Genomic DNA, 25,592 nt, shown 5'->3' with positions numbered 1-25,592 from the left:
GAACACTGTCATTCTCAAGCAAGACCAGGAAAGTAGCATCCAAGATGATGCTACTGGAGTGGATCTTCGTGTTGAGAACTGTTACAATTAGCTTACCCCAAAATGTTTTATAAAATAGTTACCAATAAATCCCATAAGCTTCATGAAATTATTAAAGATTGTTAATTCAGTCCAGTTATAAAAGAGGTTGATCTTTTGGAACGTAGATAATTCATATTTATAGATTAAAGAAACTGACAACTATTTGCAATCATCATTTTATATAATGTATGTTGATTACTTGGTCAACTTAAGAACAAGCTTAGATGCTTTTTCTTACAATGCAAGACACGAATTGGTTACTATGATAAAGTAACAGTTGATATCCAGCTCAGGGATCTTCTGTCATAGACCCGTCTTACCCGCGTATCCCACTGGTGTTGGAAAACAAGTTGGCTTTGATGCTGTCATACAGCAGAATGAATTTTGTTGAATTATTACCCATTTTATTTTTTAAAGAATATATTCTTTTGGCTGTTACATCCTCCTCTGTCAGACAGTTCTGTACTTTCATTGCCCCAAGGGCAAAATATTCTTTTCTTGTGAAGTTTGTCAATTTTGGTTATAGATTAAGGGAGTGTCCTCACATTCCTGCATGATCTGTAGAATCTCTAAAGTTGGAGTGTGTGACCAAGAATCATTTTAAAGATCTGTCTCGTCTCTCCAGTGTACCATTGAAAGTACTGATATTTATTCTTGCATTTGAGATGAGTCCTTTCATCTGAAACTCTTATCTCTAAACCCTCCTCCTTCATATGGGTATGTTCTCATTCTTGTGGGACAGATCAAAGAGGAGAAGTGTAATTTTTGAAAGTTGAATTACTTTTGTTTATTGACTTGGTGTTCTATCATCATTCTTTTTCTGGCTTTTATTACCCTGTCCCGGATTCCCTCTCTTTTGATGAAAAACCTTTTCTTTACCAACTGTCAGCTGTCGAACGGCTGGAATTGAATAGGTCTCTGACTTCATCTTTTTGGCAATTTCTGATTGGCTTAAGGTAGGCCAAGAATGAACAAGCTCTGATACCATGGTTAAGTATATAGTGGAGGATAGGGAATAAATTTCATAGAGATGTCCTGAGAATCTCATGTTTGATGGACACTGCTTCAGAGAGAGAGAGAGGATTTTACAACTTGAAAAGCCTACATTGTTTGTGATTATGCCTACATTAATATCATAAATAATCATAGCTAAATCCCAGAAGTTACCTAACTTAAAAACTTGTGATCTGGGCAGTTTTAGAAACTTTGTAAAGGGTGAAAGAGAACACTAATACTTTGGATGCCATCACACAGTTTCTGAAAGTTGAAAGTAATGTTGCAGTGTGAGGGAATTTTTACCATTGATCCTGGTAGACTTATTTTACTAGTTTTAATAGTGGTTTGCGTTGTACAATACTTTTTGCACTGCAGTAGTTAGTGATATAGATGTAAATAACAGAATGCCCTTTGTTTCATTGTTGCACTTCTGTATTTTACTGAAAAAATAATGATTTACCTGTTATAGCTTTGAAAAGTATGAGTACAACATCTTTTGACTTTACAGGAGGCCAGTTTTCGAAAAGCTGTCAATGATGAAGAAGTTCCTGTTAAGATGAAGCATGTACGAAATCTCATTATTGGAACATTTACAGACAAAAATGCTGATCTCTTCTGGCGGAATGTCGCTGTTTGTCCTCCTATCAGTACAGATGTTACAGCTTGGAAATTTTGTCATTGCCTTCATGTTGTCTTCCGTGATGGTCACCCTAATGTGCTCCGAGACTCTCAGCGTCATATTAATCGAATCAAGGACATAGGACAGCACTTTGTAAGTGCTTTCTTATCTATTTTGTTTTGAAACTTGTGAATGCAAATCTGATGGCATGCTCACAGTAGATTTGTCAGTGGTATTATTTATATTGCATATAATTCTTCCACTCATTGTTCGATAACCTCAACTGTCCTTAAAATAAATTTCAGGATTTGATTTCTATTTTATGTAGAATTGTGTGTTTTGTATATTTTATTGATTTGTTTTGAAGACGTAGATTTGTTATATGTATGTTATTACCCCCAACAGCAACATCTCACCCATGGCTATGGACGATTGATCAAGCGGTACTGTGAGCTGGTGATTGCTAAGTTGAACTTCCACCAACATTACCCTCGATTCTATGGTTCATTATCTGTAACACCAGAGGAACTGGAATCCCTTGCAGAAAATGATGCTAATAATTAGTAAGTTTTTTGGATAAATATCTTAGAGTGTTTTTGAATAAGCAAATGAATAATTGAAAGTTCAGAATGAATAATGGAAATGTCCATGATATTCTGCAGAGAAATGTGTGGGCAGTAAGTCTGGATGTGCTGGTGAAAGACCTACTAGCACATGCCAATTCATCCCAGCATGGTTAGTTTGTTAGTTTAATCTCTTATTTATCACCTTACATGCAGTGGCATGGGCAAGAGACAACTATAGATATCCCTGGAGAGAGATGTGAAAGAATCATAACCATATGTCTCCTGCATGTCTTAGAAACCAAGTACTATATAGTAAGAGGGATGGTATATAGGGGCTGGAAGTCCATTCCTCCTGTATAGTATTAATTTTTCTAAACTTTAGGACAGAAGAAAGAACAGAGTGAGGATTTTTCCTCAAAAGCTTGGTTCCTTATATTCCATCACTAAGGCAGGCATGCATGAAAAGAAATATCTGAATAATTTGTAAGACATTTAGAATTGAAGTTACTAAAATGCACATGCATTAAACTTGGCCATTGTCATCAGTTCTACATTCATATGTTTTTGTATTTAAGCTATTTGTAAAATTGTTTGAAATATCACTAGGTGATTATGCCGCACACACTCATTCACTTTTGTTCTCATTTCTGGTTTTCTTTCAGCTTCGAGTTAGCAGTTGAAATGCTTGAGTACATGGAATGTATCTTAAATCTTTATGAAGCAGGTATGTAGATCTCATTGATACTTTAGGAGTGTTTTAATAAACATTTTTACTTCTCATTTTAGGAAAAGCAGTTGAGTAATCTTGCATCACCATATATCGCTTTTCCTTTCACCTCACATGTAATTTGTACAGCATCCTTTTACAAGGGTATAGTCATTATATTCAGTCTAACATTTGCCACACTTGCCTTTTTTGGTGCCACAAACATTTCGTTAAAGCATATTCCTAATTTCTTTTCAGGTAATTGACTTTAGAATTTTGGTATCACATGCTTAGCTGGCATTTAGCTTTAAGACAATGAGTTTGCACACCAGAATTCCACTTAATGGACAACTTCTTAGGAACCTACATTTTATTCATTTATCATACATAATTGCTGTTTCCCACGTCAGTGAGATAGCGCTAGGAAACAAACAAAGAATGGCCCGTTTACTCATATACATGTGTGTACATAAACACCCATATATGCACATATACATACATATATTTATGCATATATACATACACAAACACAGACATATACATATATACACATGTACATATTCATACTTGCTTGCCTTCATCCATTCCTCTCACTACCAGCCCCACAGGAAACAGCATCACTACCCCCCTGCCCCAGCGAGGTAGGGCCAGGAAAACAGACAAAAAGGCCACATTTGTTCACAGTCTCGAGCTGTCATCTGTAATGAACCAAAACCATAGCTCCCTATCCACATCCAGGCCCCACAGACCTTTCCATGGTTTACCCCAGGCACTTCACATTCCCTGGTTCAGTCCATTGACAGCACGTCGACCCTGGTATACCACATTGTTCGAATTCACTCTATTCCTTGCATGCCTCTCACCCTCCTGTATGTTCAAGCCCCAATCTCTCAAAATCTTTTTCACTCCATCTTTCCACCTCCAATTTGGTCTCCTGCTTCTCCTTGTTTCCTACACTTCTCACACATATCTCTTTGTCAATCTTTCCTCACTCATTCTCTCCATATTTTCAAACCATTTCAACACACCCTCTTCTGCTCTCTCGACCACACTCTTTTATTACCACATATCTCTCTTCCCCTTTCATTACTTACTTGATCAAACCACCTCACACCACATATTGTCCTCAAACATTTCATTTCCAACACATCCACCCTCCTCTGTACAACCTTATCAATAGCCCATGCCTCACAACCATAAGACATTGTTGGAACTACTATTCCTTCAATCATACCCATTTTTCCTCCGAGGTAACGTTCTCTCCTTCCATACATTCTTCATCGCTCCCCGAACCTTCGCCCCCTCTCCCCACCCTGTGACTCACTTCTGTTTCCATTGTTCCATCTGTTGTTAAATCCACTCCCAGATATCTAAAACACTTCACTTCCTCCAATTTTTCTCCATTCAAACTTACATCCCAATTAACTTGTCCCTCCACCCTACTGAACCTAATAACCTTGCTCTTATTCACATTTACTCTCAACTTACTTCTTTCACACACTTTTCCAAACTCAGTCACCAACTGCTGCAGTTTCTCACTCAAATCAGGCACTAGAGCTGTATCATAAGCAAACAACATTGACTCACTTCCCAGGCCCCTCATTCCCAGCAGACTGCATGCTCGCCCCCCCCTTCCAAAACTCTTGCATTTACTCCACCCCCCTTACCACCACATCCATGAACAAATTAAACAACTATGAGGACATCACACACCCCTGCCACAAACTGACATTCACTGGGAACCAATCACCCTCCTGTCTTCCTACTCGTACACATGCCTTACATCCTTGATAAAAACTTTTCACTGCTTGTAGCAACTTACTCCCACACCATGTACTCTTAAAACCTTCTACAAAGCGTTTCTATCAAATCTATCATAAGCCCCCTCCAGATCCATAAATGCTACATACAAATCCATCTGTTTTTCTAAGTATTTCTCACATACATTCTTCAAAGCAAACATCTGATCCATACATCCTCTACCACTTCTGAAACCACACTGCTCTTCCTCAGTCTGATGCTCTGTACATGCCTTTACCCTCTCAATCAATATCTTCCCATATCATTTCCCGGGAATACTCGACTAACTTGTACCTCTGTAGTTTGAACACTCACCTTTATCTCCTTTACCCTTGTACAATAGCTGTATGCATGCATTCTGGCAGTCCTCAGGGACTTCACCATGGTTCATACATACATTGAGCATCCTTACTGATCAATCAGCAATACAGTCATCCCTTTTTTTAATAAACATATTTTTTTTTTTTTTTCCCCGCTGTCTCCCGCGTTTGCGAGGTAGCGCAAGGAAACAGACGAAAGAAATGGCCCAACCCACCCCCATACACATGTATATACATACGTCCACACACGCAAATATACATACCTACACAGCTTTCCATGGTTTACCCCAGACGCTTCACATGCCCTGATTCAGTCCACTGACAGCACGTCAACCCCGGTATACCACATCGCTCCAATTCACTCTATTCCTTGCCCTCCTTTCACCCTCCTGCATGTTCAGGCCCCGATCACACAAAATCTTTTTCACTCCATCTTTCCACCTCCAATTTGGTCTCCCACTTCTCCTCGTTCCCTCCACCTCCGACACATATATCCTCTTGGTCAATCTTTCCTCACTCATTCTCTCCATGTGCCCAAACCATTTCAAAACACCCTCTTCTGCTCTCTCAACCACGCTCTTTTTATTTCCACATCTCTCTTACCCTTACGTTACTTACTCGATCAAACCACCTCACACCACACATTGTCCTCAAACATCTCATTTCCAGCACATCCATCCTCTTGCGCACCACTCTATCCATAGCCCACGCCTCGCAACCATACAACATTGTTGGAACCACTATTCCTTCAAACATACCCATTTTTGCTTTCCGAGATAATGTTCTCGACTTCCACACATTCTTCAAGGCTCCCAGAATTTTCGCCCCCTCCCCCATCCTATGATCCACTTCCGCTTCCATGGTTCCATCCGCTGCCAGATCCACTCCCAGATATCTAAAACACTTTACTTCCTCCAGTTTTTCTCCATTCAAACTCACCTCCCAATTGACTTGACCCTCAACCCTACTGTACCTAATAACCTTGCTCTTATTCACATTTACTCTTAACTTTCTTCTTTCACACACTTTACCAAACTCAGTCACCAGCTTCTGCAGTTTCTCACATGAATCAGCCACCAGCGCAGTATCATCAGCGAACAACAACTGACTCACTTCCCAAGCTCTCTCATCCCCAACATATATATATATATATATATATATATACCTCGCAAACGCGGGAGACAGCGACAAAGTATAAAAAAAAAAAATTATATGGGAGGGTGTTGGTTGAGAGGGTGAAGGCATGTACAGAGCATCAGATTGGGGAAGAGCAGTGTGGTTTCAGAAGTGGTAGAGGATGTGTGGATCAGGTGTTTGCTTTGAAGAATGTATGTGAGAAATGCTTAGAAAAGCAAATGGATTTGTATGTAGCATTTATGGATCTGGAGAAGGCATATGATAGAGTTGATAGAGATGCTCTGTGGAAGGTATTAAGAATATGTGGTGTGGGTGGAAAGTTGTTGGAAGCAGTGAAAAGTTTTTGTCGAGGATGTGAGGCATGTGTGTGTGTAGGAAGAGAGGAAAGTGATTGGTTCTCAGTGAATGTGGGTTTGCGGCGGGGGTGTGTGATGTCTCCATGGTTGTTTGGTTTGTTTGTGGATGGGGTTGTTGGGGAGGTGGATGCGGGAGTTTTGGAAAGGGGGGCGAGTGTTGAGTCTGTTGGGGATGAGAGAGCTTGGGGGGTGAGTCAGTTGTTGTTCGCTGATGATGCGGCGCTGGTGGCTGATTCGTGTGAGAGGCTGCAGAGGCTGGTGACCGAGTTTGGTGGGGTGTGTGGAAGAAGAGAGTTGGGAGTGGGTGTGAATAGGAGCAAGGTTGTTGGGTGCAGTGGGGTTGGGGGTCGGGTCAGTTGGGAGGTGAGTTTGGGTGGAGAGGGGCTGGAGGAAGTGAAGTGTTTTGGATGTCTTGGAGTGGATCTGGCGGCGGATGGGGCCGTGGAAGCGGAGGTGGATCGTGGGGTGGGGGAGGGGGCGAAGGTTCTGGGGGCCTTGGGGAGTGTGTGGAAGTCGAGAACGTTGTCTCGGAAAGCAGGGGTGGGTGTGTTTGAAGGAATGGTGGTTCCAGCAATGTTGTATGGTTGAGAGGCGTGGGCTGTGGATGGAGTTGTGCGCGGGAGGGTGGATGTGCTGGAGGTGAGATGTTTGAGGACGGTGTGTGGTGTGGGGTGGTTTGATCGAGTGAGTGGCGTGGGGGTGGGGGAGATGTGTGGAAATGGGGGGAGCGTGGTTGAGAGAGCGGAGGAGGGTGTTTTGAAGTGGTTTGGGCGCGTGGAGAGGATGAGTGGGGGGAGATTGACCAAGAGGATGTGTGTGTCGGAGGTGGAGGGATCGAGGAGGGGGGGGAGACCGGGTTGGGGGTGGAAAGATGGAGTGAGGGGGGTTTTGTGTGATCGGGGCCTGGGCGTGCGGGGGGGTGGGGGGGGCGGGGAGTGGAGTGGGTTGGAGCGGTGTGGTGTGCCGGGGTTGGCGTGCTGTCAGTGGGTTGGGTCGGGGCGTGTGAGGCGTCTGGGGTGGGCCGTGGGGGGCTGTGTGGGTGTGTGTATTTGCGTGTGTGGACGTGTGTATGTGCATGTGTATGGGGGTGGGTTGGGCCGTTTCTTTCGTCTGTTTCCTTGCGCTGCCTCGCAAGCGCGGGAGACGGCGGCAAAGTAAGGAAAAATTAATTTTCCAAAAGAAGGAACAGAGAATTGGGCCAGGTGAGGGTATTCCCTCAAAGGCCCAGGCCTCTGTTCTTAATGCTACCTCGCTAATGCGGGAAATGGCGAATAGTTTGAAAGAAAAAGAAATATATATATATATATATATATATATATATATATATATATATATATATATATATATATATATATATATATCCCTGGGGATAGGGGAGAAAGAATACTTCCCACGTATTCCCTGCATGTCGTAGAAGGCGACTAAAAGGGGAGGGAGCGGGGGGCTGGAAATCCTCCCCTCTCACTTTTTTTTTTAATTTTCCAAAAGAGGGAACAGAGAAGGGGCCCAGGTGAGGATATTCCCTCAAGGGCCCAGTCCTCTGTTCTCAACGCTACCTCGCTAATGCTCCCTTCCCTTTTAGTCGCCTTCTACGACACGCAGGGAATACGTGGGAAGTATTCTTTCTCCCCTATCCCCAGGGATGATATATATATATATATATATATATATATATATATATATATATATATATATATATATATATATATATATATATATATGGATGTTTATGGATGGGGTTGTAAGGGAGGTAAATGCAAGAGTCCTGGAAAGAGGGGCAAGTATGAAGTCTGTTGGGGATGAGAGAGCTTGGGAAGTGAGTCAGTTGTTGTTCGCTGATGATACAGCGCTGGTGGCTGATTCATGTGAGAAACTGCAGAAGCTGGTGACTGAGTTTGGTAAAGTGTGTGGAAGAAGAAAGTTGAGAGTAAATGTGAATAAGAGCAAGGTTATTAGGTACAGTAGGGGTGAGGGTCAAGTCAATTGGGAGGTGAGTTTGAATGGAGAAAAACTGGAGGAAGTGAAGTGTTTTAGATATCTGGGAGTGGATCTGTCAGCGGATGGAACCATGGAAGCGGAAGTGGATCATAGGGTGGGGGAGGGGGCGAAAATTTTGGGAGCCTTGAAAAATGTGTGGAAGTCGAGAACATTATCTCGGAAAGCGAAAATGGGTATGTTTGAGGGAATAGTGGTTCCAACAATGTTGTATGGTTGCGAGGCGTGGGCTATGGATAGAGATGTGCGCAGGAGGATGGATGTGCTGGAAATGAGATGTTTGAGGACAATGTGTGGTGTGAGGTGGTTTGATCGAGTAAGTAACGTAAGGGTGAGAGAGATGTGTGGAAATAAAAAGAGCGTGGTTGAGAGAGCAGAAGAGGGTGTTTTGAAATGGTTTGGGCACATGGAGAGAATGAGTGAGGAGAGATTGACCAAGAGGATATATGTGTCGGAGGTGGAGGGAACGAGGAGAAGAGGGAGACCAAATTGGAGGTGGAAAGATGGAGTGAAAAAGATTTTGTGTGATCGGGGCCTGAACATGCAGGAGGGTGAAAGGAGGGCAAGGAATAGAGTGAATTGGAGTCATGTGGTATACAGGGGTTGACGTGCTGTCAGTGGATTGAATCAAGGCATGTGAAGCGTCTGGGGTAAACCATGGAAAGCTGTGTAGGTATGTATATTTGCGTGTGTGGACGTGTGTATGTACATGTGTATGTGGGGGGGGGGGGGTTGGGCCATTTCTTTCGTCTGTTTCATTGCGCTACCTCGCAAACGCGGGAGACAGCGACAAAGTATAAAAAAAAAAAAAAAAAAAAAATATATATATATATATATATATATATATATATATATATATATATATATATATATATATGTTTTAGATATCTGGGAGTGGAACTGGCAGCAGATGGAACCATGGAAGCGGAAGTGAATCATAGGGTGGGGAGGGGGCGAAAACTCTGGGAGCATTGAAGAATGTTTGGAAGTCGAGAACATTATCTCGAAAAGCAAAAATGGGTATGTTTGAAGGAATAGTGGTTCCAACAATGTTGTATGGTTGCGAGGCGTGGGCTATGGATAGAGTTGTGCGCAGGAGGGTGGATGTGCTGGAAATGAGATGTTTGAGGACAATGTGTGGTGTGAGGTGGTTTGGTCGAGTAAGTAATGTAAGGGTAAGGTAGATGTTTGGAAATAAAAAGAGCGTGGTTGAGAGAGCAGAAGAGGGTGTTTTGAAATGGTTTGGGCACATGGAGAGAATGAGTGAGGAAAGATTGACCAAGAGGATATATGTGTCGGAGGTGGAGGGAACGAGGAGAAGTGGGAGACCAAATTGGAGGTGGAAAGATGGAGTGGAATAGATTTTGAGTGATCGGGGCTTGAACATGCAGGAGGGTGAAAGGAGGGCAAGGAATAGAGTGAATTGGATCGATGTGGTATACCGGGGTTGACGTGCTTTCAGTATATATATAAGTATATATATGGATAGAGTTGTGCGCAGGAGGGTGGATGTGCTGGAAATGAGATGTTTGAGGACAATGTGTGGTGTGAGGTGGTTTGATCGAGTAAGTAACGTAAGGGTAAGAGAGATGTGTAGAAATAAAAAGAGTGTGGTTGAGAAAGCAGAAGAGGGTGTTTTGAAATGGTTTGGGCACATGGAGAGAATGAGTAAGGAAAGATTGACCAAGAGGTTATATGTGTCAGAGGTGGAGGGAACAAGGAGAAGTGGGAGACCAAATTGGAGGTGGAAAGATGGAGTGAAAAAGATTTTGAGTGATCGGGGCCTGAACATGCAGGAGGGTGAAAGGAGGGCAAGGGATAGAGTGAATTGGATCGATGTGGTATACCGGGGTTGACGTGCTGTCAGTGGATTGAATCAGGGCATGTGAAGCGTCTGGGGTAAACCATGGAAAGCTGTGTAGGTATGTATATTTGCGTGTGTGGACGTATGTATATACATGTGTATGGGGGTGGGTTGGGCCATTTCTTTCGTCTGTTTCCTTGCACTACCTTGCAAATGCGGGAGACAGCCACAAAGCAAAAAAAAAAAAAAAAATGACTCTTGGTGAGGTGCCTGAGGATTGACGGAATGCGTGCATAGTGCCATTGTACAAAGGCAAAGGGGATAAGAGTGAGTGCTCAAATTACAGAGGTATAAGTTTGTTGAGTATTCCTGGTAAATTATATGGGAGGGTATTGATTGAGAGGGTGAAGGCATGTACAGAGCATCAGATTGGGGAAGAGCAGTGTGGTTTCAGAAGTGGTAGAGGATGTGTGGATCAGGTGTTAGCTTTGAAGAATGTATGTGAGAAATACTTAGAAAAGCAAATGGATTTATATGTAGCATTTATGGATCTGGAGAAGGCATATGATAGAGTTGATAGAGATGCTCTGTGGAAGGTATTAAGAATATATGGTGTGGGTGGCAAGTTGTTAGAAGCAGTGAAAAGTTTTTATCGAGGATGTAAGGCATGTGTACGTGTAGGAAGAGAGGAAAGTGATTGGTTCTCACTGATTGTAGGTTTGTGGCAGGGGTGTGTGATGTCTCCATGGTTGTTTAATTTGTTTATGGATGGGGTTGTTAGGCAGGTAAATGCAAGAGTTTTGGAAAGAGGGGCAAGAATGAAGTCTGTTATGGATGAGAGAGCTTGGGAAGTGAGTCAGTTGTTGTTCGCTGATGATGCAGCGCTGGTGGCTGATTCATGTGAGAAACTGCAGAAGCTGGTGACTGAGTTTGGTAAAGTGTGTGAAAGAAGAAAGTTAAGAGTAAATGTGAATAAGAGCAAGGTTATTAGGTACAGTAGGGTTGAGGGTCAAGTCAATTGGGAGGTAAGTTTGAATGGAGAAAAACTGGAGGAAGTAAAGTGTTTTAGATATCTGGGAGTGGATCTGGCAGCGGATGGAACCATGTAAGCGGAAGTGAATCATGGGGAGGGGGCGAAAATCCAGGGAGCCTTGAAGAATGTGTGGAAGTCGAGAACATTATCTCGGAAAGCAAAAATGGGTATGTTTGAAGGAATAGTAGTTCCAACAATGTTGTACGGTTGCGAGACGTGGGCTGTGGATAGAGTTGTGCGCAGGAGGGTGGATGTGCTGGAAATGAGATGTTTGAGGACAATGTGTGGTGTGAGGTGGTTTGATCGAGTAAGTAATGTAAGGGTAAGAGAGATGTGTGGAAAAAAAAAGAGCGTTGTTGAGAGAGCAGAAGAGGTTGTTTTGAAATGGTTTGGGCACATGGAGAGAATGAGTGAGGAAAGATTGACCAAGAGGATATATGTGTCAGAGGTGGAGGGAACGAGGAGAAGAGGGAGACCAAATTGGAGGTGGAAAGATGGAGTGAAAAAGATTTTGAGTGATCGGGGCTTGAACATGCAGGAGGGTGAAAGGAGGGCAAGGAATAGAGTGAATTGGATTGATGTGGTATACCGGGGTTGACGTGCTGTCAGTGGATTGAATCAGGGCATGTGAAGCGTCTGGGGTAAACCATGGAAAGCTGTGTGGGGCCTGGATGTGGAAAGGGAGCTGTGGTTTCGGGCATTATTGCATGACAGCTAGAGATTGAGTGTGAACGAATGAGGCCTTTGTTTTCTTTTCCTAGCGCTACCCCGCACACATGAGGGGGGAGGGGGATGGTATTCCATGTGTGGCGAGGTGGCGATGGGAATGAATAAGGGCAGACAGTGTGAATTGTGTGCATGGGTATATATGTATGTGTCTGTGTGTGTATATATATGTGTACATTGAGATGTATAGGTATGTAAATTTGCGTGTGTGGACGTGTGTGTATATACATGTGTGTGGGGGTGGGTTGGGCCATTTTTTTCGTCTGTTTCCTTGCGCTACCTCGCAAACGCGGGAGACAGCGACAAAGCAAAATAAAATAAAAAATAAAGTGCGTAAGACAAGGGAGCAAATGGGAACTTCAGTGAAGGGCGCAAATGGGGAGGTGATAACAAGTAGTGGTGATGTGAGAAGGAGATGGAGTGAGTATTTTGAAGGTTTGTTGAATGTGTTTGATGATAGAGTGGCAGATATAGGGTGTTTTGGTCGAGGTGGTGTGCAAAGTGCGAGGGTTAGGGAAAATGAGTTGGTAAACAGAGAAGAGGTAGTAAAAGCTTTGCGGAAGATGAAAGCCGGCAAGGCAGCAGGTTTGGATGGTATTGCAGTGGAATTTATTAAAAAAGGGGTGACTGTATTGTTGACTGGTTGGTAAGGTTATTTAATGTATGTATGACTCATGGTGAGGTGCCTGAGGATTGGCGGAATGCGTGCATAGTGCCATTGTACAAAGGCAAAGGGGATAAGAGTGAGTGCTCAAATTACAGAGGTATAAGTTTGTTGAGTATTCCTGGCAAATTATATGGGAAGGTATTGATTGAGAGGGTGAAGGCATGTACAGAGCATCAGATTGGGGAAGAGCAGTGTGGTTTCAGAAGTGGTAGAGGATGTGTGGATCAGGTGTTTGCTTTGAAGAATGTATGTGAGAAATACTTAGAAAAGCAAATGGATTTATATGTAGCATTTATGGATCTGGAGAAGGCATATGATAGAGTTGATAGAGATGCTCTGTGGAAGGTATTAAGAATATATGGTGTGGGTGGCAAGTTGTTAGAAGCAGTGAAAAGTTTTTATCGAGGATGTAAGGCATGTGTACGTGTAGGAAGAGAGGAAAGTGATTGGTTCTCAGTGAATGTAGGTTTGTGGCAGGGGTGTGTGATGTCTCCATGGTTGTTTAATTTGTTTATGGATGGGGTTGTTAGGCAGGTAAATGCAAGAGTTTTGGAAAGAGGGGCAAGTATGAAGTCTGTTAGGGATGAGAGAGCTTGGGAAGTGAGTCAGTTGTTGTTCGCTGATGATACAGCGCTGGTGGCTGATTCATGTGAGAAACTGCAGAAGCTGGTGACTGAGTTTGGTAAAGTGTGTGAAAGAAGAAAGTTAAGAGTAAATGTGAATAAGAGCAAGGTTATTAGGTACAGTAGGGTTGAGGGTCAAGTCAATTGGGAGGTAAGTTTGAATGGAGAAAAACTGGAGGAAGTAAAGTGTTTTAGATATCTGGGAGTGGATCTGGCAGCGGATGGAACCATGGAAGCGGAAGTGAATCATAGGGTGGGGGAGGGGGCGAAAATCCAGGGAGCCTAGAAGAATGTGTGGAAGTCGAGAACATTATCTCGGAAAGCAAAAATGGGTATGTTTGAAGGAATAGTGGTTCCAACAATGTTGTATGGTTGCGAGACGTGGGCTGTGGATAGAGTTGTGCGCAGGAGGGTGGATGTGCTGGAAATGAGATGTTTGAGGACAATGTGTGGTGTGAGGTGGTTTGATCGAGTAAGTAATGTAAGGGTAAGAGAGATGTGTGGAAAAAAAAAGAGCGTGGTTGAGAGAGCAGAAGAGGTTGTTTTGAAATGGTTTGGGCACATGGAGAGAATGAGTGAGGAAAGATTGACCAAGAGGATATATGTGTCAGAGGTGGAGGGAACGAGGAGAAGAGGGAGACCAAATTGGAGGTGGAAAGATGGAGTGAAAAAGATTTTGAGTGATCGGGGCTTGAACATGCAGGAGGGTGAAAGGAGGGCAAGGAATAGAGTGAATTGGAGCGATGTGGTATACCGGGGTTGACGTGCTGTCAGTGGATTGAATCAAGGCATGTGTATGGGGGTGGGTTGGGCCATTTCTTTTGTCTGTTTCCTTGCACTACCTCGCAAACGCGGGAGACAGCGACAAAGCAAAAAAATATATATATATATATATATATATATATATATATATATATATATATATATATATATATATATATATATATATGAAGAAATTGTCTTATCCCTTAGGATAGGGGAGAAAGAATACTTCCCACGTATTCCCTGCGTGTCGTAGAAGGCGACTAAAAGGGGAGGGAGCGGGTGGCTGGAAATCCTCCCCTCTCATTTTTTTTTTAATTTTCCAAAAGAAGGAACAGAGAAGGGGGCCAGGTGAGGATATTCCCTCTAAGGCCCAGTCCTCTGTTCATAACACTACCTCGCTAATGCGGGAAATGGCGAATAGTACGAAAGAAAAAAAAGATGAAGAAATTGTTCTTCAGTTGAGAGTGGATGAAGAGGAAAGCTAATTAAAGAAGTTAATATAGAGAACATGAAAAACTTAAAGAATTGTGTGATAAAACAGAGAGGTTAAGAAATATTGTTCCAAAATATTAAAGCTTCCACCCTGTGTCTAGAAGCAGAATTAGATAATCACTCTGAGAACTTGATAGATTTATTGATAGATATTTTTCTTTCTTTTTCTTTCAAACTATTCGCCATTTCCCGCATTAGCGAGGTAGCGTTAAGAACAGAGGACTGGGCCTTTGAGGGAATACCCTCACCTGGCCCAATTCTCTGTTCCTTCTTTTGGAAAATTGAAATTTATTTTAATATAATTAGATTTGTTGTGGTTTTGCTTTGTGATCTGAAATTATTTTATGCTCTGGTCCAGTAGTCCTTCTAGCTGTTCATTTGTGAAAGACCTTAAAACTTAAAACGATATTTCAAAGTAGGATAGAACAATATTTCAAAGTAGCAAATCCTGTTCTTGTTGAAGGATGCCACATCATGCAGTAGTGGTATATTATTATTATTATACTTAATCGCCATCACCCGTGTTAGCAAGGTAGCGCAAGAAAACAGACGAGGAATGGCCCAACCCACCCATATGCACATGTATATACATAAACGCCCACACACGCACATATATATACATATACATACACAGACATATACATATATACACATGTGCATATTCATACTTGCTGCCTTCATCTATTCCCATTGTCACCCCGCCACACATTAAATAGCGCACACACACACACCCCTCGAGGTAGCGCCAGGAAAAAACAAAAAAGATACATATACATATTTTTTGCAGAAGAGTTATGATTTTGATTATCTTGACCAAGTGGGAAGTACCAATATTTTGTTGAATATTTTTCAGTGTTTGCATCTTTAGATCCATCTCGGGCCAACTCCATGACTCGCTCTGGTCAGTGTCGATTAGCTCCTTTGATTCCATGTATTCAAGATTCCTCTTGCCTCTATGACTGCACAGTGAGGATTCTTTTTCAACTACACAAAGGTATGTAAATTTATGGTATTAAATGCAGTTGTAAAATTGTCATGTAAATTTCTTATTTAAGCATTTTTCTCATGTACAAGAAAAGTACTGTAACTCTTTAGGTATGCTCTTTTGTAGTATCTCTAAGAAAAATGCATGAATAGTAGCATACAATTTAATCTTCATACTAACAGCGTCCACCATGTGCAACAGAAATCTTTCAAGAATATGTTTAGATACTTCATCTGCTGCACATATCACTTAGTCACACTTCCTTTGATCAAATACATTACCTCAGCATCTCCCTACAATCACTTCTTTCATCAGCATACTTCCTCAGGCTCATTTTGATTATCCCTGTACTAAACCTGTACCAGGTTGAACATCAAGACAGTTTTTTTTTATTTCTTAATTTTTTAATTTTTTTTATTTCTTAATGTATATCACATTACTGTCTCTTCATGATCTTTGAGAAGTTTTCACTTGGTTAGTTGGTTATTTTGGCTTTGATTCTGTCAACTGCCAGTAATATTAAGGCCATCAACATCAAGTTATAAACACCAGCTTGAAAAACATTAACACTGGGTAGGTTTCTTTCTCTCTTATCTCTAGAGATATGTCTATTTTTTTTTATTTATAATTACTGCAGGCCATCTTTCTAAGAAAAAGCTTTGATGTTACACAAGGCATCTTTCCAGAGGTTTCTGCAGTCCAGTGTTGTGCTATTTCAAGTAGCAGGGAAATTTGGACTCCTTTGGAATAAGAAGTTTTTTGATGGGAGTGTACCCCAACAATACAGCCTTGCCAAAGATGACTTTTCACTCAATATGTACCTCATGCAAGTAGATTCTGGTTACTCCCTCAGGGATGTTTTATTTTTGATTGCTTCAGGACCAGTATCTTTGAAAGAGTGCTTTTGTTACCCAGGACCTTTCTTAAGGCTCCTGCAGCCCAAGTCTGTGCTGCTTCCAGTGGCACAGAAGTTTAAGACTCCTTCGAAGTGAGAAGTTCTTTGACAGAATTGTAGTTCCAGTGACCCAGCCTTGCAAAAGTGACTATTTACTCATGGTGCAATCTTATGCGAGCAGATTCTAGTAACATCTCCCCAGATATAACAAACTTGCAAACCAAACGAAATATTGCACTCAGAACACTCACTGGATGCCTAGCAATGGTAAACCCTTAATATCTTCATAATAAAGCAAAGACCTTCCCAATATAGTCTCACCTCAACATACTCTCAGCACTCATTTCAGTTCAAAATCACTATACCCCTCCCACCCAAACCATTCCTAAACTTACCTCTGACCCCCAGGTAGAAATGAAAAGCTTTGCCTTGCATCACACCTCAGGAACCTCTGTTCACAAATCCTCCACTCTCAGCAAATATAACTCAGAAAAATTACATACTCACTGAAATGACTTAATGAGCACTAAACAGTTGACTTCCTAACTCAGTCTTAAACTCCAACCCACCAGACATACACCAATCAGAAACCACACTCTGCAGACAAACATGAGTCACATTCTCCCGCTTATGCTCTGGACATCACCCATCATCACAACACTGCAAACACCATTTCAGCTCATCCCAAGATGCTTCTTGCCCACAGTGCAACTACCATAAAAAAGACCCTGAATTTTTACTTTATACTAGGTTGCTGTGCACTTTCTCCACATAGATGCATACACATCACAACACTTTATGACTTGTGGTACCAACTAGTGGATGTGGCCAGCTTCCTGTGTTGGAGGGAATTCAAAAGGATAAAAGGGAGCCCTGAGGCTGGATGTGGATAGGGAGCTGTGGTTTCTTTGCATTACACATGACAGATAGAGACTGATTGTGAACGAATATGGCCTTTTTTGTCTGTTTTCCTAGCGCTACTTCTCTGAAGCAGGGGGTAGCGATGCTATATATATTTATTCATACTAGATTGCAATTTCCTGCGTTAGCAAGGTAGCCCCATGAATAGACGTAGAAAGGCCAAATTTGCTTACATCCATTCTCTGGCTGTCATGTAATAATGCACCAAAATCACTGCCTCTATCCACAATCAGCCCCCACAGACCCTTCCATGGTTTTTCCAGCCACTCCACATGCCATGGTTCAGGTCCATTGACAGCACGTTAACACTCTGTATACCACATCGTTCCAAACCTCTCCGTACATACATCGTTCCAAGCCTCTCCATCCCATGTACATGTTTCATCCCCTGCATGCTTAGACCCTGATCACTCAAAATCATTTTCAGTCTGCTTTTCTATCTCCAGTTTGGTCTCCCCCTTCTTGTTTCCTCCGCTTCTGACACATATATCATATTTGTCAACCTCTCCTTACTCATTCTCATCATAGTTCAAATCACTTCAGCACATCCTTTTCACCTCTTTCATTATACTCTTATTACTGAGAGTATAATGAAAGGCGACCAAAAGGGAAGGGAGCAGGGGGCTGGAAATCCTCCCCTCTCTCTTTTTTTTTTCTCTCCAAAAAGAAGGGGGGCCAGGTGAGGATATTCCTTCAAAGGTCCAGTCTCTGTTCTTAACACTACCTCGCTAACGCGGGAGATGGTGAATAGTATGAAAAATATATATTTATTTTATTTTGCTTTGTTGCTGTCTCCCACGTTTGCGAGGTAGCGCAAGGAAACAGACGAAAGAAATGGCCCAACCCACCCCCATACACATGTATATACATACACGTCCACACACGCAAATATACATACCTATACATCTCAATGTACACATATATATACACACACAGACACAAACATATATACCCATGCACACAATTCACACTGTCTGCCTTTATTCATTCCCATCGCCACCTCGCCACACATGGAATGCTATCCCCCTCCCCCCTCATGTGTGCGAGGTAGCGCTAGGAAAAGACAACAAAGGCCCCATTCGTTCACACTCAGTCTCTAGTTGTCATGCAATAATGCCCGAAACCACAGCTCCCTTTCCACATCCAGGCCCCACACAACTTTCCATGGTTTACCTAATGCCTGTTCCCAACTGGAACTCCCTTAAGAGGGTGGCCAAGGCAAGAGAGTCTCCATAACTAGTGAACTCCAGTGACGCTTCTTAATCTTTAGTGCCTTACCCATAATAAGCCACTGGCAAAGGGAAGCTCTAGTGCAGTGTTTGCAGAGGCTCCTACTTAATGTTTCTACTAACTACTTCTGTCTAATGCCCCTGCCTAATGTTCCTACCTACTACTTCTGCCTAATGTTCCTACCTACTACTACTACCTACTACTACTACTACTGTCAATTGCTCCTAACATCTTGCCAGAAAGGCTGGGCTTGTGCATAGTGCTCATCGCAGGAAAATCTAGCGTTATGAAGAATGGTTGTGTGAGTTAAGGGTTGTCACATGTTATGTATGACAAGGAGAAAGTATATGTTTATGGACAGAATGCAAGTAGTCCACATGTGGACAAGGCAGAGAGATAGGACAGCTACTTAGGTCAGAGGAGTGCAACTTGACAGCCACTGAAAAGCTGGCTCTCTGTGCTGGTGTCATTTACCATCTTGATACCCAGGTGGGTAATGTGTGTGTATATATGTATTAATTTATTTATTGGAGCGATGTGGTATACCGGGGTTGATGTGCTGTCAGTGGATTGAATCAAGGCATGTGAAGCGTCTGGGGTAAACCATGGAAAGCTGTGTAGGTATGTATATTTGCGTGTGTGGACGTATGTATATACATGTGTATGGGGGGGGGGTTGGGCCATTTCTTTCGTCTGTTTCCTTGCGCTACCTCGCAAACGCGGGAGACAGCGACAAAGTATAATAAAGTATATATAATTATTTACATTCATTCATACTGAATTGCTGTTTCCCGCATCAGCGAGGTAGCGCCAGGAAACAGATGAAGAATGGCCCATCCACTCATATACACACATATATACATAAACACCCATACACGCACATATACATACATATACATAACAACATATACATACATATACATACACAGTCGTATACATATATACACATGCACATATTCATACTTGCTTGCCTTCATCCATTCCTGTCGCTACCCTGCCACACAGGAAATAGCATTCCCCCCCTTCAGTGAGGGAGTACCAGGAAAGGACAAAAAAAGGCCATATTCATTCACACTCAGTCTCTAGCTGTCATCTAAAATGCACGGAAACCACAGTTCCCTGCCCATGTCCAGGCCCCACGGACCTTTCCACGGTTTACCCCAGATGCTTCACATTTCCTGGTTCAGTCCATTGACAGCATGTCGACCCTGGTATACCACATCATTCCAGTTCACTCTATTCCTTGCACGCCTCTCACCCTCCTGTATGTTTAGCCCCTAGTTGCTCAAAATCTTTTTCACTCCATCCTACCACCTCCAGTTTGGTCTCCCACCTCTCCTTGTTCCCTCCACCACTGACTTATATATCCTTTTTGTCAATCTTTCCTCGACTCATTCTTTCCAAATGTCCAAACCATTTCAACACACCCGCTTCTGCTCTCTCAGCCACACTCTTTTTATTACCACACATCTCTCTTACATTGTGTATGGGGGTGGGTTGGGCCATTTCTTTCGTCTGTTTCCTTGCGCTACCTCGCAAACGCGGGAGACAGCGACAAAGCAAAATAAAATAAATGAATATCTCTCTTACCCTTTCATTACTCAGTCAAACCACCTCACACCACATATCTTCCTCAAACATTTCATTTCCAACACATCCACCCTCCTCCATACTACCCTATCTATAGACCATGCCTCACAACCACATGATATTTTTAGAACTACCGTTCGTTCAAACACCCATTTTTGCTCTCCGAGATAGATAGATAGATAGGTAGTTTGATTGATAGGTATTAAAGCATACATAAACAACCATACATACTTTCTTATGTAATATTGTATGTTACTGTATGAGGATTTTTTTTTTAGTTTATTTGATAGTTGATTAGTTATAGAGAGACTATTGCCATTGCCACCCCCTTCACAGGACTTCCTAAAGGGAACAGGTGTCAGAAGTATAGATAGATCGATAGTTGATTGTTGTGTTTTGTGTGATTAACCTTAACTTGGGTACTTCACTTTGATAACTTCTAGATTAGCTAACTGAGTTATTGTCATGACAGTCTGGCCATCATTATTTTCATTATTGTGTTTTTAACTCATGAAAATATAGACTGACTTTCCAGCTAGAAAGGACAAGAAAATGTATGATTTTATTCATGTGGGTTCATCAGATCCCATTTCATATTATCTCATATAGTTAGACTGTTGCCATAATCATTCGTAAACTTTGAAGGTCTTTTGAAAAGCCTATGTATTCACAGTTTGGTTTTAAAGAATTTTGGCAGGTTGTTTAGATTTCACAGTATTCTCAGTTAGCTAGATACATGGCCACTACTGGCTGCTTTTTTAGTGTTATGCATGTGTATTACTATTGTAGCATTAACTTAAGATATCAGAATGAGATGTCTTTAGTGACCAGGGTTCAGGATACCCACCTCGTCATTATTTTTTGTTGCTTGTGCATTTCAGAATCACTTGTGTGAATACGTTTTATGTGGTATACCTGAATACCTGATAGCATGAGCTGAGCATGATATCTTGTAATGTAATTCTGTTTCATTTGAAGTTTTTCTTCACTTATCTCTTGCTACTGTTTTGTTTGATAGCTTGTTTAATGAAAATACTACTTTAGAGTTTAATGGATGATAATGGTGTTTACAAAACTATCTTTTCAGTTCCCAGCAAATTTAAGCCTACATTTCAATGTAAGTCTTTTAAAACACCTATTTTATTAGCTTACATGGGGAAAATGGTGTGCAGGGTTAGTTATTTTTTTTCTAATTTGATATGCACTCATCTAAAATATTTCCTTTCATCTTGGTAGATGAAAATGTGTTTGCCCTGCTCTTTTTGTTCAAGCACTGTGCATTGGCTTATGTGTAAAAATATGCTCTGCTCTTGTCTTTTGGAATTTCTTTTTATGTACAGATCACTGCAAATATGAAGTTGATGACATCAACAGCTTTTGTCCTTGTATGTCAGTTGAAGTATCACAGTGTTTGTTCTTATTGCTTTGCTGTAAAGTATGCACTGTACCAAGGCCAATTGTATTAGTGATTTATGTGTGTATTATGATCATTTTTATATCTAGAATCTTGTAGAAATCTAAGTACAGGAGACTCCCTCTAATTCGACACCATCCAATTTTGAAAGTCCTGTGTCATGGGTGTTTTGGGATGATTTTAGAATGATCATCAATTTGGACCAAGTCTTAAATGAAGGAAAATTTTCCTAGTTGATCATGCCCTTCTTCTCACATTACTGCTTCTGGCAGCCTTAATACCATTTACTCTCAGGTCAGTCCTTTCTTCACACCTGCACTGAAGTGAATCACCTATGAACTCTTCCCTGATTGAGGACTTAAAACAACATTTCCCAGTTACATAGCCAGCAGTATTTCACATGAGGACAATGCTAAAGCCCCTGTACTTCATACATCTAAGAAATTTACAAGAAAAAGGTACTCAGAGAAAAAAAATTTTGGATGTTTCTTATCAGGCTCAGAGAGAAACATTTAGTATACTTTACCAATGGTTTTTTAGGGATTAGGAAAAATTAATACAGAAAAACAGAAAGTTATAGTGTAATGGATTCATGTATCATTAGTATTTGATATTGAGTTTGATGGCCTTGTTAGAATGAGTTAAGTTAACCAGTTCCCAATGAAGTATCCTCTGTTGTTTCGAATTAAAGTACAAACAAGAACAGAATAAATTATCAAGAGAACTGCTGAATATGCAAATTTTTCAAGAAAGAAAGATGTTTGAATTAATCATGGTTTGCTACTTTTTAGGAAGGGGTTTTTCCTTCATTATTATGAATTATAGGAGTCTACTGTACTTCAAAATTACAGAAGCTCTAGTATTCAGTGTCATGATCTGTAGATTTTATGGGCGTTAGAAATTGTTCAGTTATGCTTTATTGTATTATCAAAGAGAAATTTCTTTTAAAATCTCACTTTGTATTGTGGTAAATATTTCTGCTGCATGGAACATTTATGGTAAAATTCATTTGTCTTGAAAGAAATTTTGATTATTTGAGTCATACCATAAATTATGAATATTATTGAATTTGGTAAGTCAAGAAATAACCCTAAAAAGTTTGCAATCCAGCTCTTCCCACGGACATGCTGAGTGGTCATCGTTCGAGGTTCTACAAACAGTTCAAGCAGCTACAGCAGTTCTACAACAATACTAGAAATCTTCAGTATTTCAAGGGGCTCATTCAGGTGCCGGTGTTGCCAGAGGTAATTTTTTTTAAGTAATAAAGGTTTTGCTCTTTGTTGCTTATTACCCCCTATTATCTATCATAGTTTTCCCTTTTCACCCTGAGATATGATATTTTTAAGTTGTATAAGAAAATGTATTTGACCTTACAGTGTGTTAGGGATGAGGGGGGCTTGAGAGGCAAGTCAGTTGTTTGCTAGTGACACAGTGCTGGTGGCAGATTCATGAGGGAAATTGCAGAAATTGATGTCTGAGTTTGGGAGAGAGTGTGAAAGGAAAAAGTTGAAAGTGAATATGAATAAAAGCAAGGTTAGTATGTTTAGCAATGTAAAGAGACAGGTTAGTTGAGAAGTGACTTTGAATGGAGTAAACCTGGGAGAAGTGAAGTGTTTAAGTTACCTAGATATGGCAGGGAATGGAACCATGGAGACTGAGTTAAGTCACATAATGGATGAGGAGCAAATCTTTTGGGAGCATTAAGGAATGAGTCGAGAGGTCACTACCTGGTAAGGTAGAATGAGTATGTTCAAAGGTATGATAGTTTCAGTGACATTGTAAGGATGCAAGGCATGGGCTGTAGATTAGAATGCATGGAAAATGGTGAATGTGTGGGAAATTAAATGTTTGATGACATTATATGGTATAAGGAGGGTTGATCTAGTCAGAAATGAGAGGGAAAGGGGGGAGATGTGGTTAAGAGAGCTGAAGAGTGTGTGCTGAAATGATTTGGCCTTATGTAGAGAACTAATGAGGAGTGGTTGACAAAGAGGACATATGTGTCAGAAGTGGAGGAACAAGGATAAGGGGGAGACCTAATTGGAGATAGAAGCATTGAAATGGATCTTGAATGCTCAGGGCTTGAACATACTGGAGGGTAAAAGGTGTGCACCAGGTAGAGTGAGTTGGAGAGATATGGTGTACATGGCTTGATGTGCTGTCAGTGGATTGAACTATGGAATATGAAGCAGCTGGGGTAAACGAAAGAAAGGTCTGTGGGGTCTGCTTATGGATATGGTGCTATGGAGAAAGAGGTAAGAGTTTGTAAATCAGAGAGAGAAATAAAAAAGATGTTAAGCAGTAGTAGGAGGGTACCTACCTGCCTGTGTATTAGTATCTGTGACAAGGTTTTGTAGTTAGGGAAGACTATGTAGTACTCACCATATCATGCTTAGTTAAAAACACTGTTGTTCTGCACAATGAGATATCTCCTCAGAGGGATGAGATCATGAAAAAAAACCTTCAGAAGGAAGATACAATGGTTTTTTGTCCTGCCACAGCAGTTGTGTATGCAGGATATTATGCCATTATCCTTGTGTATATTGTGTTTATTGATGATCTTATCGCAGTATTCAGAGCAGTACACGCCAGAATCTTTATACTTACACCATAAATGCTGCCTTTGAAGAAAATGAACTGATTTGATTTTGAGACATTGTAGTTGCAGTGTTTACCTATCGGTTTGGATTTTTAAAGGTGCTGTAACTCAGGAATGATGAATGATTGGAAATTCACATTTATGATTTATTTATGTTGAAAATAGATGGTAGAGATACCACCACCTAGGCATTAAGAGAAGTGATGGTGCACCATGATCCAGCACTTCATTGGCAGTAATGGTTTTCCCTTTGTAGCCAAAGTTATCGTCTCAACTTTCTGGCTTACATACATGTGGCTTGCTAGACTTTAGTTCACAAACACTTTCATCTGTCATGTAACGCTTGACAAAATAAAACTCGCTTAACTATACTCTTAATTACTAATCACCTATATCACTGAGGTTTAGGGAGTAAGCAAACTACCCATGTACCTCCTGTGTATCATATGGATGATTGATGGTTGGGAGCAGGGGCTTGGAAACCCTCACCTCTTGTATTTTCATTTTGCAAAAATGGTAATGGAAGGAGCTAAATGGGGATTTGTCCCTGAAGGTTCAGGAGGAGGTGTCTAAATCATGGTTGTAGCCAGGATGAGGAAAAGGAAGAGGTGGGTGCTGTGTTTTATGAGAGAAACCTGGCTGTTTTACTCTAAATGAAATTAAGTTTTAGGCTTGTACGTGCAGTAGGCAAGCTTTAGGTAGAATGAATTGGAACAATGTGTTATATGGGATGGGGAGTTTTGGGGCTACATACTGTCAGTAGGTCATATGAAGTGGACAAGATAAAGTGTGGAATAGTCTTTAGGGCTTGGTTTTGGACAGTATCCCCTGATTTTGGTATGTTATGCATGTTATGTTACACATGTTATTTAGGGATTAGATCTGTGCAAATGAGGTTGTTGTTCTTTTGTTTCTGATACCTTTCATTAAGGTGGGAGAATCAGTTGGCTATAAAGAGATGCATTAGGCAGAAGCTGATATGATAAAAAGTTCTTTGTTGATGAATGCATTTGTCACACAGGATGCTCCAAACTTCTTGGTTGAGGCAGAATTACGGAGTCATGAAACCCCTGTGGTAGTAGTGGAAGAGCAGCCTGAATCAGCCGACACATCAGACACACTCCTTATTGATACTTCAGAGCCTGAACCACCACCAATACCTCCACACCCTGATCTTACTGATTCTCACAATGGGCAAGTAATCATGTGTTAATTCTTTTAGGGTTATTCTTTCATAAGAAGTTAGGGGAAACAGGTTTTTGACATATATTT

General features: G+C 41.3%; 1 protein-coding gene across 1 annotated transcript in view; it reads left to right on the top strand.

Moving 5' to 3' along the window:
• The window catches only part of LOC139752714 (huntingtin-interacting protein 1-like), a 65,051-nt gene that overhangs the window by 398 nt on the left and 39,061 nt on the right, over nucleotides 1-25,592 (top strand). The window contains 6 exon segments of the mRNA XM_071668540.1: nucleotides 1,586-1,849; nucleotides 2,102-2,259; nucleotides 2,925-2,986; nucleotides 15,540-15,680; nucleotides 22,832-22,965; nucleotides 25,342-25,514. Coding sequence (XP_071524641.1) covers nucleotides 1,586-1,849; nucleotides 2,102-2,259; nucleotides 2,925-2,986; nucleotides 15,540-15,680; nucleotides 22,832-22,965; nucleotides 25,342-25,514 — 932 coding nt within the window.

This window comes from Panulirus ornatus, chromosome 13, assembly GCF_036320965.1.
Source record: "Panulirus ornatus isolate Po-2019 chromosome 13, ASM3632096v1, whole genome shotgun sequence".
In the NCBI taxonomy this organism is placed as follows: domain Eukaryota; kingdom Metazoa; phylum Arthropoda; class Malacostraca; order Decapoda; family Palinuridae; genus Panulirus; species Panulirus ornatus.
The sequence above is the reverse complement of the archived record's forward strand: the minus strand, read 5'-3'. Positions and strand labels throughout refer to the sequence as shown.